This window comes from Sinocyclocheilus grahami, unplaced genomic scaffold (assembly GCF_001515645.1).
Source record: "Sinocyclocheilus grahami isolate Dianchi unplaced genomic scaffold, SAMN03320097.WGS_v1.1 scaffold126.1, whole genome shotgun sequence".
NCBI classification, from domain to species: domain Eukaryota; kingdom Metazoa; phylum Chordata; class Actinopteri; order Cypriniformes; family Cyprinidae; genus Sinocyclocheilus; species Sinocyclocheilus grahami.
This window is the reverse complement of record NW_015505305.1, coordinates 2,038,881-2,052,975: the sequence shown is the minus strand read 5'-3', so window position 1 is coordinate 2,052,975 and position 14,095 is coordinate 2,038,881. Positions and strand designations below refer to the sequence as shown.

Here is a 14,095-nt window from a genome sequence, read left to right as displayed (position 1 = left end):
TTCTTTAATTCTAACATTATAACATGACTTGCAGTGAAACTGTTACAGTTGAATTTATTTATACCGTAGTCTCATAATTGAAGTGTAAATTTTGCAGATTACATCATTGTCCAGTATTGTACTGTCAGCAATTTATGAAAAAAAACAGCGTTTCTTCGACAAGGCGAAAACTTGACACTACAGCAGCTCTTCATCTTCATTTTCTCTGATGCACTAAATCTGCAGCAGCACTTCTTGTTTGTCATCGTCTTGTCTGATGCACTCAACCAAGCGTTCTAACCACGACCTCGCCCCTCCTTACGCCCCAACTATTCTAATTTCCGAAGGCGGGAATTATTTTAATTATATTCAATTGGGCTGCTTCGTGACATCACAATACCCCGGAAAACAACGCTGTAGTCCAAACGAGCCGTTCGTTGTAGTTCTTGAAAAGGGATTTTTAAAAAAAGGAAATATCTCCCTTTGGAGTGGAGAGATTTGTAACTTTGTAGATCTTTATTATGCCCAAACATACACACTACACACTGATTAAAATTCAAAAGGTGAAAAAGCATAATAGGACCCCTTTAAAGAACAATTTGTTCTTCAGCAAAAACCACTCACTTTTTATTGTAGATTATTGCAGTTCTAATTTGATTTGTCACCAAGATAATGTTGTCTTGCTGATTAACATAAAGGTGATTTTGTCGAATTAGCAAAAATTATTTTATAGACTTCAAAGCATCAGTAAGAACAGTCAGTAATGTTTTGCATTGTATTCCATTGTTTTAAATCAGTGGTTCTCAGTTCCAGTCCTCGCGTACCACCGCTCTGCATATTTTGCATGTCTCTCTTATTTAACACACCTGATTCAGATAACCAGCTCGCTAGAAGAGAGCTCCATGAGACAGTGCTCATTGCTCCCTACTCCCTGAGCACAGGAAATCCGTTGAAGTACATTCATTCATGGTTTTGCGCTACGCCGTGGCCTACAGCGTCTAGAAACTTACTAGAGAAGTGTGAAGTGTGACATAATATACCTTTGTAAATAAATATAATTTAATTCATGTCTCAGACACTTTAATGCCCTTTGAATGGAATATATACGCTCCCTTCAAACTGGGATCATGGCGGAATATCCTGTGAAGTTCACTTCGCTTACGGTTGAATAGAACAAACGTCTGAAGTGCTAAGAGGTACATACAAAATGTGCAGAGCGGTGGTACATGAGGACTGGAATTGAGAACCACTGTTTTAAATAAAAAATGTGTGTATAAATTTGTTAAAAAACCTAGAGATTATGGTTTATAAGGTTTTAAATATGGATATTTTTCTTACACAAATGCATCGCTTTGCTTCAGAAGGCCTTTATTAACCCCCCGGAGCTATGTGGAGTACTTTTTATGATTGATGGATGCACTTTTTTGGGCTTCAAAATCTTGACCATCATTTACTGGCATTATAAAGCTTGGAAGAGCCAGGACATTTGAAAAATATATATATAACTCCAATTGCATTCATCTGAAAAAAGAAAGTAATATACACATAGGATGGCTTGAGGGTGAGTAAGTCATGGGGTAATTTTCATTTTTGGGTGAACTATCCTTTTACATTATAGGCTAGCTGTCTAAATTCCAGCTTCTTGTTTGTTTGTTTGTTTTTTGTAGAGAAAAGTGTTATAAAAGGCAATTATGCATAGTTAAAAAGTACAATAAATAAAAATAAATATTTTTTAGCAAATATAAAAATGCATTACTAAACATTTTTTTTTTATTGTTTTAGCAAATAATGGCTCAGTAATTAAAATAACTTGGCCAGCAGAATATATATATATATATATATATATATATATTTATTTTTCTTCTGTATTTATTTATTGTTGAGACCTGACATGGTAAAACGTGTTAAACAATGCTGAGAATACACAAATTTGTTGTCGTTGTACTGCGTCACTTCTCATTTGCTAGAAATTTCTCCAGCTCCCATTGCAAATTAATCGTTTCCAGTCACTTTGTTGCTGCAAATCACTGTCAATATTAAACACCTCATAAGTTATAGACTGTATTGCTTCAGTATTTCTACTTTTTCATTTAGAAATGAAGGTAAATCAGGCGAATGGTTTGTGCTGAATGATCCATTTGGCACCCAGCTGCTTGATTTGGTCCAGCTCCCTCTGGTACTGAGCCTGGATTAAAGCTCTGGACTGGGACAGTACCGCACAGTAGGACCCTTTCCATCAGACGGCATTTGATATCCTCTCGGCTTCACCCTGCTGAGAACGTCATATCTCTACTGCTGTGCCCGGGCACCCGCCACCCCACTCTCTGATCCTGGACCTGAGAGCGGTCCATATCACACACAGTTCACATTGGCACAGTCTGGATTGGGATCAAGCTGAGAGGACTTATCCACATCAGCTTGCTGACTAAGGTGAACGTATAGCCAGTCACTGTTTGCGTTTGGCGGTTTTTGAGTTTCAGTGTCCATAATCAGGAACGTACGCTGTAGGAACAAGGCCACCGATTGGGAGGGGTGCCTCATTCCCTTCATTCATTAATGCTGGCCTAATTACGCTCCCCGGCCTCTCTTTTCTGCCAAAAGAGTCCCCAGTAGAGCTGTCGTCTCCCCTGCAGACATAGTGGGAGAACAGAAGCAACTCTGAGAGAAAGGGAGGAACGGAGTTACACTAACGCAGGTGAATGGATCGGAAGCCAAGAGACATTATGACTGACTTGAGAGTCTTGATCCCTTAAGTGTTATTGGTTGATATCCATCCAGGCTGTCACCGGCTCTCCTCTGCCACTTGCCAAGTCGGTGATCATCATTTTAATGGTACCTGGCTGCTTCTGTTGGGTTTGTGGTGGGCTTTCCCTCATTCTCATTCATCGTGGGTGGAGCTCCAGGTGGGAGGGGCTTATTGGAATACAAAGGTGGTTCTGTCATTTACATTAAGAGACATAATAGATCATAGTCAGAGTACAAGCCATATTGTCTGTTGATAATTCAGGCAACTAAACATTGATAATGCCTTTTTTTCATTTAAAAATTGTGAAAAGACTGAATATTCATCCTCCAGGCATAGCGAATGCTCTGTGTTTATCTATTCCTCAAATTCTCATTTTCATTTGCTCCACTTTAAATTTGGCAACTATTCTAACTAAGGCTTATTGGTTTTGATCTTATACTCAGCTCAGCTGTTTTCACATTCATTCCTCTTCAAATACTGCCCCGAATAAGCATTTAATAATGAACTACTTTACAGTTCTGTTCTTTTAAAATAAAAAATAAAACACTAGAAATAAACGTTTTTTTATGCTAGAAGTAAATTTAGGCATCACAACGTCACAACAACAAGGATTTTTTTCTCCTATGTAGAAACCAGACCGTTAATTGTGGTTTTAAACTACTCTTTATGGTCAGAAGATGACACTTTTCCAGTTATTTACACTTTTACAGTCATTTTAATATTGACTCCAGAACACAGGTAACAAAAGTGGATATTAAATGGTTTACCTCATACTTTAGAAAAAGTGCAGGCCATCTGATCTCCCTAACTAGTGCAGAATCTCTACAACTTCTTAGACTCAACTCAAACTTTATTCATAAAGCATTTTCAACACCACGACTAGAACCAAAGTGCTGTACAGAGAAAGATGAGAAAAATAACCCTAAACCTAACCCTAAAAGGGAAAAAAAATAATACCAACAAATAACATCCACAGCTAAAAAGCATTGTCAAAAGCTAGAGAAAACAAATGAGTTTTAAGCGCACTCTGAAAAACACCCAAAGTTGGAGAAGATCTAGTAGACAGAGGAAGGGCATTCCAGAGCCTAGGAGCTGCCACAGAGAAAGCAAGATCTCCTCTACATTTTAGACGAGATCGTGGAGCCATTAGGAGTAGTTGATCAATTTAGCGCAGAGATGTCTAGATGGTCAATACATTTTTATCTATAGATATGAGCAAACATCTCACTGCTTATAACATTATTTTCATGGTTTCTCCATTATTAAAACGATTTAATATAATGCATTTTCCCGTGTGTGAAATCAGTAAAACACTGCTGAATTAGGTTAAGCTGTCAGATACAGTCGATTATAAAAATTATTACTACATACCAGTGATTTTAAAGAAAAGCTGGATTGAACAGGCACGCTCACATCAGCATCGAAAATCAGAAACATACTGCAAAATGAGATTAGGCCATCAGTTTGAGAATGTTTGAGAATGAGTAACACTGCTAAATTAGAGTACGCGATCAGTTTGGGAAAAGCATATACATTATATATATGACAAAAATAACAGAGTCGATTAAAAAATTATTAATTCATACTAGTTATTGTGCAGAAAAGATGGATTGATTAGGTAGGACACTGTCATCAGCTTCTCTCAGGGGCAGTCGTGGCCTAATGGTTAGTGAGTCTTGTAACCCAAAGGTCACGGGTTTGAGTCTCGATAACGGCAGAGGTTGTATGAGGGAGTGAATGACCAACGCTCTCTTCCACCCTCAATACCACGACTGAGGTGAGACCCTTGAGCAAGGCACCGAACCACCCCGGGCGCTGCAGCAAAAATGGCTGCTTGCTGCTGCTGTGTGTTCACAGTGTGTGTGCGTTCACTGCTCACTGCTGTGTGTGTGCACTTGGATGGGTTAAATGAAGAGCACATATTCTGAGTATAGGACCCCATACTTGGCCTCACGTCACTTTCACCAGCATCAACTTTTGGAAACTCCCGTAGCTGAAGTCTCAAAGTGTGCATGTGTTCAAGGTTCAAACTTGGTTCAAATGCGCGAACAACAAGAATCGTGAGCTTCAATGGAAACTAAAACGTCTTAGTAAGATCAAGAAAACAGTGCATGTTTTTAACATTTAAGGAACTAATTTGTTGAATCTACTTAGTATCATGCATGAACACTTCCAAGCAAAATATCTTAGTTCAATTTACTGTTTTATGTTTATTGGGAGGACTTTTTGTAAGTTGGCTTTTTTACAGTGTGCTCGTGACTCTTTAGCTCAGCCCACAGCACGCCTCCAGGAGCTTGACTGTTTTCGGAGAGAAGCAGTATAGCTGCATCTGTCTTTTATAAATCTGATAAAACTAAAGCCTCTTCTGAGATATGAAGGATGCAATGCTACTCTATAGGTACTCAAGATTAACATGAGATTGGCAGAAACTGTATGTGTTCTGTCCCCTTGAATGTTTGAAAAAGTGTGATGGGGATTCTGTAAAATTATTATATATAATATAAAAATATCTAAGATATAAATACACTAAAATGATATTAATATATACAGTATATATCGAACAATTGGATCGGTATTGGCCAATAACTGTTAAACCATCAGTTTCTTGAATGGTGTACCACTAGTTGCCTATAGATTAACTTATAATGGTGATCATTCTTACTTAGATAAAGGCTACTGACAGTTTCTTGAAGCTCAAACAGTAGAGTATGGCACTAGTGACACCAAAGTCATGGGTTTGATTCCCAGGGAATCTGTGAACTGCTTAAATGTATACCTTGAATGCAATTTAAGTCGCTTTAGATAAAAGCATCTGCCAAATGCATAGATGTAAATGCCCTGACATTAATAGTGCTAATGCGTTTTCATTGATTTGTTCAGATGGGAGCTGAAAGTATTCGGATCCTCTCTCTGAGTGTAAAAGGATCTTTGAAATGAAGATAGACAGCAGCGCATAAGCAATTACAAGCACACACCAGCTCCCAGAATCTCATGCATTGATTGAAAAACTGGAGCAGGATGAGGTAAAACTTTAAGGCCTGGCCTTGAGGAGATAGTAGTGGTCTTTTTTACCCAACTGACGGATTTCCTGTCAGCCTGGAGCCTTCGTGTCCAGATGCATGTGCTCAAATGCTTCAAAAGAGCAAAGGTTGGATGTAATGAAGTCTACTCAGTCCTGGAGAGAATCGAGTGAGCTGCATGGATTTCAGCGTCTCTCAGTCTAGCTCGGATGACTTGGTATTTAACTTTTTCTTATTTTTTTTGCCGCTGTCTTTTCCTTCTCTCTCTCTCTCATTTTGTCTTTTCTCTCTCTCCTGTTCTCCCTCCCCTCAGGTTTTTTTTTCAGACAGTTCTCGTGAAATCTCTGACCACTGCATCCATGCTTGCTGACAGGTGTCCTTGAACCGGGGTCAGTCGCTGTTGGTGTACTTATCTACCGCAAAGCAATATTTGGGAGTCAAGCAAAGCCGCTGACATTTAGGAGGAGAGTTTTGAAGGGGGATTTGGTATTCGCCGAGAGCCACATCCCAAATCCTGTTTAGGAAAGCGAGTTTAGTGTGTTCGGGTGGTATAAGAGCGCTTGTGAGGTCTTTGAATTAATGATTTTTAGCCCTGCGGTGAAAGATTGTTAGAGTTTCTTAAATTGTGAGGGGCTTCTGGGCGTGTGTTAGTTGGTGTTCCCAGCGGTCTTAGAGGAATATTTAGAGACAGGATGGAAACGATGAACCAATGTTCCTACAGCCCTGTATATATAGCACACAGCCTCAATACACACGACCCACATTCTCTTCGTCACTCACAGGAAGAGAGAAACTGGGTCTGGAGTACATTGACGGTCAACAGGGATAACATATACCATAGCACACACCAATAGATACATACAATTTGTAAGCACACCAGTGTTAATTTTGACAGCAAATTTTGATTTAGTTTTAGTTATAGTCTTTTGACTAAAATGCCATTTAATTTTAGTCATATTTTAGTCATCTGAATTGTTTTTAGTTTTAGTCGAATAAATATCATAAGATTTTAGTCAACTAAATCTACAGTAAATTTAGTCGGCTAAAATCGAATGGGTTTAGTTACAGTGCATTTATTAAGCATTTCTCTAAAATTTCCAAACTCATTATAAAGGTTTGATATTAAGGTTTTATCATGCTAGACAACGATTTAACTGCAGTGACACACAACATGCCTTTATGTTAAAATTAAATAAAACCACTTCACATAAAGAAGAAGAACATGGTCTTCTTTTTAATGAAATACCAATGGTTATATAGGCTAATTATGCATTCTTTATAGCAACTTGTTTACCATATTTCATATTCCATAATTTAACATAATTTTGTGTGTAATTATCCATTCATGCGACGCGAAAGAGTACTTCTGCGCTCAGAAAACCGGACTGAATTGAGTTTTCTCTTGCGTCGTCAGATTTATCCATATGTCTGCTCTTCTCTTACTCCCACATATTGACATTTCAATGTATGTTCAATGTCATTTAACATACATAAAACAATGTATGTTGGCTTATGTCCCACCGGTTCATATGTATGCGTCTAACCTCCTAACTATGCAGCAGATTCGTTCTGAATGAATCTCTTCCCAAATCGTCCCTCCCTAACATTTTCATCTCGTTTTTATTCGTTGACGAAAATGTCAATAGATTTACGTCATAGTTTTTGTCATTCAAAAAGAGTTTTAGTTCATTATTGTCTCACTGTCGTCGGTGAAAAAAATGTCGTTGACAAAAAATGATGACGAAAATTATTCGCCAACTAAATTAACACTGAAGCACACTCAAATTGCGCATCTTGTGGGTCTGGCTGTAAGAATACTCTAACGGTTAATTTCAGGTGTTACTTCTTTTGCAGGTCACCATTTGCTGCCGTTACAGATTATTCTGTGACCAGGAACAACGTGATCCAGCTGTGCTTGGAGCTCACTACCATAGTACAGCAGGTAATGACATTCACCATCCAAACCAACTAGATCAAACACTTTTTTACAGTCTTGTATGAGTCTTGTATGAGTCTTGTAACAAAAACATTATAACTGACACTTCTGATCAAAACAACATTTTCAAGAATGAAATTATGAAGGTCATATATGGCTCTTGTCTAGGCGTGGAGAACGACTTCCAGAGTAGATTTAGCTATGTGGTTGAGTTTAATGGTGCAGTCAGGGGTTTTTAAACTTTTTTATGATGGCGAGGAACTAAAAATATAAAGCAGAGAGGCAGCTATATATTTTCATGTATAACAAAATAATTGAGTTTGTTTTTTTTGTTGTTGTTTTGTTTTTTTAAATATTTTTTAAATATCTTATGCTCACTTATGCTGCATTTAATTGATCAAAAATGATAAAACAGTACTATTGTGTTATATTAATTTATTACACTTTTTTAAACGCATAATTTAATAACTATTTTGTCAATGAGTACATTTATACATTTTTAATACATTTTTAATTTATTCATGTGATGGCAAAACTGAATTTCCAGCAGCCATTACTCCAGTCTTCAATGTCACGTTATACTTCAGAAATAAAAAATTTAAAATCTTAGACTCCAGACTATTAAATCCCCTAATCTAAGTGTTCTTGGCCTTTATATTGTCACCAGTGGTACCAAATTTCTGTTATTTATTTTTAATGATGAAAAATTACTGAGTGCATGTTTAAGATATTAATATGAAATGTTGTTTAAAACTCTCTCTCACACATCTGCTCTTCCCACATTCTTTCACATGTTTTAAAAAGGCTTTAGAATGTTTAGAAGGTTTTTAGAATGCACTCTGAGGATAAGAACTACAGCTCATTCACTACTGAGGTGGTGTGCATTGTGGGTAATGCAGTCCTTTAGAGCAAAGCATGGAGGGAAACATGATAAGTGTGAAACAGCCCTGTCAGACAAAAGAGAAATATGAAAAAAGAGAAGGATTCAAGGCCCCTGCAGTAACGTGCGTGCGTGTTTGTGTACCCAGCAGATTATTTCTGGTAAGGTCAGAAGATCATGGCCAGCAAGAGCAGCATTAAATGGATGAGTATGTCACAGCCAGCTCAGCCTGAATGCTGCGCACAATCGCTCTCTTAATCCAGGACAGATTATAGCGTTGAAGCCAGAGATCTGAGTCTAATCTTAACTAAAGCAACTCGTATTGAGTGCTCAGGACCAGCAGGGGTCCTTTTCCCCAAATCGGCCCTTGTGAGATTAGGTCGAAATGGTCAGATTCCTTTCCTCCTATTTTTTCACACTTTTTTCCCTCCCAATTAAATTGGCAGGTGGGTTTTTAGCTGTTTTCTACCTGATCCAAGTTGGTAATTAACTGATCCAAGATAATCCAAATTGGTTAAGCTGACCAGATGGACTACCAGCTGGATGGGACCTGACTGAATTGGTAGACAATCTTATACTAGCCTTGCATGTTCCAAAAACCTGCTTGACCATCTGATTTCTCCGCCAGGGCACTTGACCAAGATGGTCGCTGGTATTCTATCACTGGCCACTAGTCAAACATCTAAACAAGCTTCAATGTCCACAGTCTCCATTACTATACTGCATTGTAATTTACATAGACTATATGGATGAGTGCCGTCTGCTGGCATCACTATCACCTCTATGCTTAGTTTGGGTGTGTTTGTGTGTGTCCCTCTCATTGTCTGGCTCAGTGTGGTGTTTACTTATAATTTAAAGTAATATTGCGTCCAAAAAGGAAAATTTCTCATTAATTTTCTCCTCATGCTGTTCCAAACTTACTTTCTTCTGTGGAACATGGCTGTTTTCCATTCAATGGCATTGAACAAGGTCTAAGGTGATCTTTAAATACCATAGGGTAGCCTCCAGTCACACATGCACACACACACACACACACACACACACATACAGACATGTGCACACTGGCGTCCTGAGTGATGATCCATGGCTTGAGTAACAGCACTGGAGAATAGGTACAGAGATGCTCAGGGGTGCTCAGAAGGGAAGTGAAGCAATGCGATTTCACTTGCTGGGAACACTCTTTTCTTTCTCTCTCTCTCTCAAGGCCTTTGCTGTGCGAGTGTCTCAGGTGTGAGGGCTGGTTATTACTTTATTGTGATGAAAGAGAAAAGCACCAAAGACGATGACAGAAAATAGGCTCTCTTGGTAAGATGCTGCAGAAACGGAGACATATAGTTTCAATGACCAAAGAAAAAGAGAATCATGTCCTCCTAATGGGCATTGTTAGGTTTGGGTGTCAGTGATGAATACGGGAAGCTGAGTGGGTGTTGACATGGTGATGGCTGATGGCCAGAGATCGGTTTCTTCAATTAATTTTCTTTAATATTTCATAAATGCTCAATTCATCAGTATACATGAAACAAGGGATTATGATCTTGTTTGTCTGTCCTTGAAACAAATTTTTTATGATAAACCTATTTTTTTCCCATGAAGGAAAACTATACCATATTCTTTGGTTGATGTACAGTATATGATACTTTGACTATTTATGAAATATTACAGGACTGTTAAGAATATTAATTGACTTACTTGGCTCCCACAAGAAAAACCTGCTTCACAACAGCACTAAATTATGCCTTATTCAGTAAAAATGTCACTTCAGTAATAATCAGCTACTAAACTGCTGCACATTGCATTGTGCCTTCAGTCAAAGATTAGTTTCTTCATATGATTAAAATAAAATATTTTATTGATTTAATTTCTCTCTAACAATTACATAATTATGTATTTAATTTTTTATGTATTTAAAATATTTTAATTGTGTATTGCATTACATCAAAATGTGCTGATGATGTGATCTTTATGTCTAATCATATTTATATGCAGTTATAACAGTTGTAGTAATAACAGTTATAACAAACATTACGTAAATTTAAAATACAGTACAGTTCAAAAGTTTGGGGTTGGTTGAATTTGCTAATGTTTTTGGAAAAAGCCTCTTATGCTAACCAAGCATTTATTTCAATAATTCAACTCAAATTGTGAAACTTGTGTATTAAATAAATTCAATTCACACAGACTGAAGTATAGTTTAAGTCTTTGGTTCTTTTAATTGTGATTATTTTGGCTCACATTTAACAAAAACCCACCAATTCACTATCTCAACAAATTAGAATATGGTGACAACCACGGAAATTCAAATGCAAAAGGAATTGCGATCCCATTTGAATTTTGGCAGGTTACATGCGTGACACAGCGAGAGTGAAAAAGCAGACTGGTAATTAATATTGCTATTTAAATATGACAGGCTCGTAACTCCTAAGACATGGGAAATACAGTTGCAAATGGACTTTGCTTTTTCATTTGAAATTTGGCCGTCACTGTGCGTTCGCGAAAGCGAAAATGCAAACGGTCGTGCAGGATTTGCTATTGCATTTGGATTATGTCACAATTTATGCGTCCACATATTGAAAATGCAATTGAAAATACAATTTGCTATTCTATTTGAAAATTGTCCAGAATATCGTTCCATACATACAGTCCACGTATGTCTTATTGTATATGACAACACAGCACAAACACAGTCACACTGCAGGTTTGCAATTGCACAATTAACTTTCACAGCAGTCCCGGCCCCCAGCGGGAACCTCAGGAGCTCCTTGAAATGTCTCCATCAGAGTCTGAATGTTAAATTGAGCCCGGGGCTCTACTCTGTTCAACCTTCCTATATTAGATCAGCATCTGAGAGAGAGAGAGAGAGAGAGAGAGAGAGATTTCTGAACACAGTGACCCTGCTGTTTGGTAGATTATCTCATCTGCAGAGATACTTTGCTCAGTAAATATTTTCTCAAGCGCTCTGTGTGGGTGAGTGTGTACGTGAGAGGCCTAAACTGTTTAAAATGACAGTAATATCTTACTCTTTCCTCTTCGCAGGACTGCACCGTCTATGAAACTGAAAATAAGATCCTCCATGTGGTAAGTGTTTCTCTTCTAGTTTACGCTGCAATATGAGGCTAATAATGAGCTCTAACGTTTCTCCTCTGAGCTCTGCCCCCATTTCTTCATTTACAGGAAATACCATGAGAATGCTCATACACATATCTCTCTCTGCCTGTTATTTCTCTGTGGTAGACAAAATTTAAACTCCTGACTGATTTTATGACCATACAGTGATGTGAATAGATATTTTAAATGTTCATTTCAATTAACCATTTAACAAACTGATTGTTGCGAGTCATCATTCAGTAGTGCCTGCATTTTTGGCCCCAAAGAATCTAACTTGATTTTTTTTATGTAGTAAAAATAAATCTAATTTTAGATTGCACTATATCACTGTTACAAGTTAGTTGTAAATTAATGTTTTTGTTACTGTAAGTGCTGTTCATCTAATATTTTACCCCCAGATAATTATTTTAAATCCTTTGAATCTCTTCTTACATAATATTATATTATATTATATTATATTATATAAATGCAACCGACTTCCTGCCAATTAATACAGAATTATTAATAGAATGTAAACTCCCAATGACTAAATTTATGACCACACAGTGATGTGAAAAGATGCCTTAAATGCTTGTTCACTGAACCATTCAGAAAAGTGATTCATTTGTAGGGATGGGTATCGTTAAGGTTTTAACGGTATTACTACTCTTACCGATACTGCTTATCGATCCAGTACTTTAACAGTATTCTTATCTGTACTTTTTGTTTATATATATATATATATTTAATGAAACAAATTAAGAGCTGAATTAACATTGCTTTATATTCTGAAATGTTAGGGTTAGGGTTAGGTCTTAGTCGTTTTTGAATTTAAGATCGTTAACATCAGAGCTTATAGATACACCATTATCTTTCATAATTTCGGTACCCACCCCAATTCATTTGAATCATTATTCGGTAGTGATCGGTGAAGTCTTTGTATTTTAGGCCCTAAAGAATCTTCCTTGATCTTTTTATAGTGAAATAGACCTTGTATTACATTAAATAACACAATTTCTTACTGTTATTGATACATTTTGTGTTGTACATTTATGAGTCTCCGTTTGGTGCTTTTACTCTGCAGTTGTTTTCCAGATAAGAACCATTTTTATGGCCTGATTGAATTATATTATATTATAATATATACATAATATTATAATTTCAAATGTTTCCACATATTTAAATTTTTGCTCTTAAACTGACGACAGTTGAGGGATTTTGAAAATCTTTGCATATCATTTTGACAAATCATTTAAAATAACTGATTCAAATGATGCCTATAAATGCTTATATATTTTGATCACAAGTTTTTATTTATTTATTTTGCGGTGTCCTCAGCTTTTGAATACAATATTGAAGTAAATTTTAATAGTGGCTTTTATTTTGTAAAATACATTATTCCTCATTCCTGTTTTACATTTGTTGCTGTAAAATCCTCAGGGAACCATTTTGTGAACATGTATTTTACTAGTTAAAGCCCTGAGGTGAAGTTCCCTTTGCAGTCACAGGAGACCCACAGCTAGGCTCTTTGTGAGATTCCTGTCTCATACACACTAGCACAGACTAGCAGTGTGTGTGGCAGGTCCTGTTGTCGCCACAGACTGCTGGGCTGGGCACAGCTGTCATTCTCACTGAGTCCCACAGCTATAAATACCTACACACTGCGCCTGCTAGCAGCAGATTTCATTCCCCAGCGCCACCCCACCTCAGCTACTGACTGTAGGAGGAGAAACAAATACACCAATGACACCAGATGAAAGCACAAGCAGAGAGAGAGATGAAACCATAAAACAAAGTGAATGAAAGTGCTACAGAACCCTAAAAACAAATACAAATCGCAATATAACTGCAGTCATGCTAGGCAGAGAAATCCAGTGCACGTTTTGCAAATCCAGTAGCAAAGTGAAAAATGCCAAGTATTATGGTATACAGTGTAAAATTTCAAATGCTTTAAGTACAGTAACATGACAATAGTGTTACTACTGTACAAAGGTAAAGCTTATGTGGTAATGTTTTCTAACTAGGTGGGTAGGTAATTGGGATAGACTGACAGACAGATGGGTTTTTTTGTTGTGAGTAAATAGATATATTTTCTTCCAGTTATGTGTTGTAGTTTTCTTAACACTGTTGGCTTCTTCCTTGCTATTTTTTGAAAAGTTTCTTGAATGCCTCAACAATTTTGTAAGTTTATAGTCAGTAACTTTATAGTCATGCCAGTAAAAAGCTTGTTGAGAGAAAAGTGGAGACCAGAGGAGTAGTGCAGTGGTTAACAGGAAATGAAACACCATCGATTCCCACCACCTTCACCTTGAGCGAACTACACCGATATCCTAGAGAGGTGAAATCTGATCATAATCGCTGAGAGTTTGATATAACGCTGTTGAGATAATGAACGAAAAAGGGTGAGAGTATAGGGAAGACTGACGAGCACATGGGGAAGAAATAAAAAG

General features: G+C 37.2%; 1 protein-coding gene and 1 long non-coding RNA gene across 3 annotated transcripts in view; both read left to right on the top strand.

Moving 5' to 3' along the window:
- The window catches only part of LOC107590226 (uncharacterized), a 6,338-nt gene extending 2,701 nt beyond the window's left edge, over positions 1-3,637 (top strand). Inside the window, exon 3 of the long non-coding RNA XR_001609755.1 lies at positions 3,562-3,637. This is a non-coding gene — a long non-coding RNA (uncharacterized lncRNA). The remainder of the gene's footprint in view (positions 1-3,561) is intronic.
- The window catches only part of LOC107590225 (connector enhancer of kinase suppressor of ras 2-like), a 106,630-nt gene that overhangs the window by 55,094 nt on the left and 37,441 nt on the right, over positions 1-14,095 (top strand). Inside the window, exons 4-5 of one of the 2 annotated variants that reach the window (XM_016278895.1) lie at positions 7,600-7,687; positions 11,595-11,636. In XM_016278895.1, coding sequence (XP_016134381.1) covers positions 7,600-7,687; positions 11,595-11,636 — 130 coding nt within the window. Of the gene's footprint in view, positions 1-7,581; positions 7,688-11,594; positions 11,637-14,095 lie in introns of both variants that reach the window. The other variant, XM_016278894.1, reaches the window with a different exon arrangement.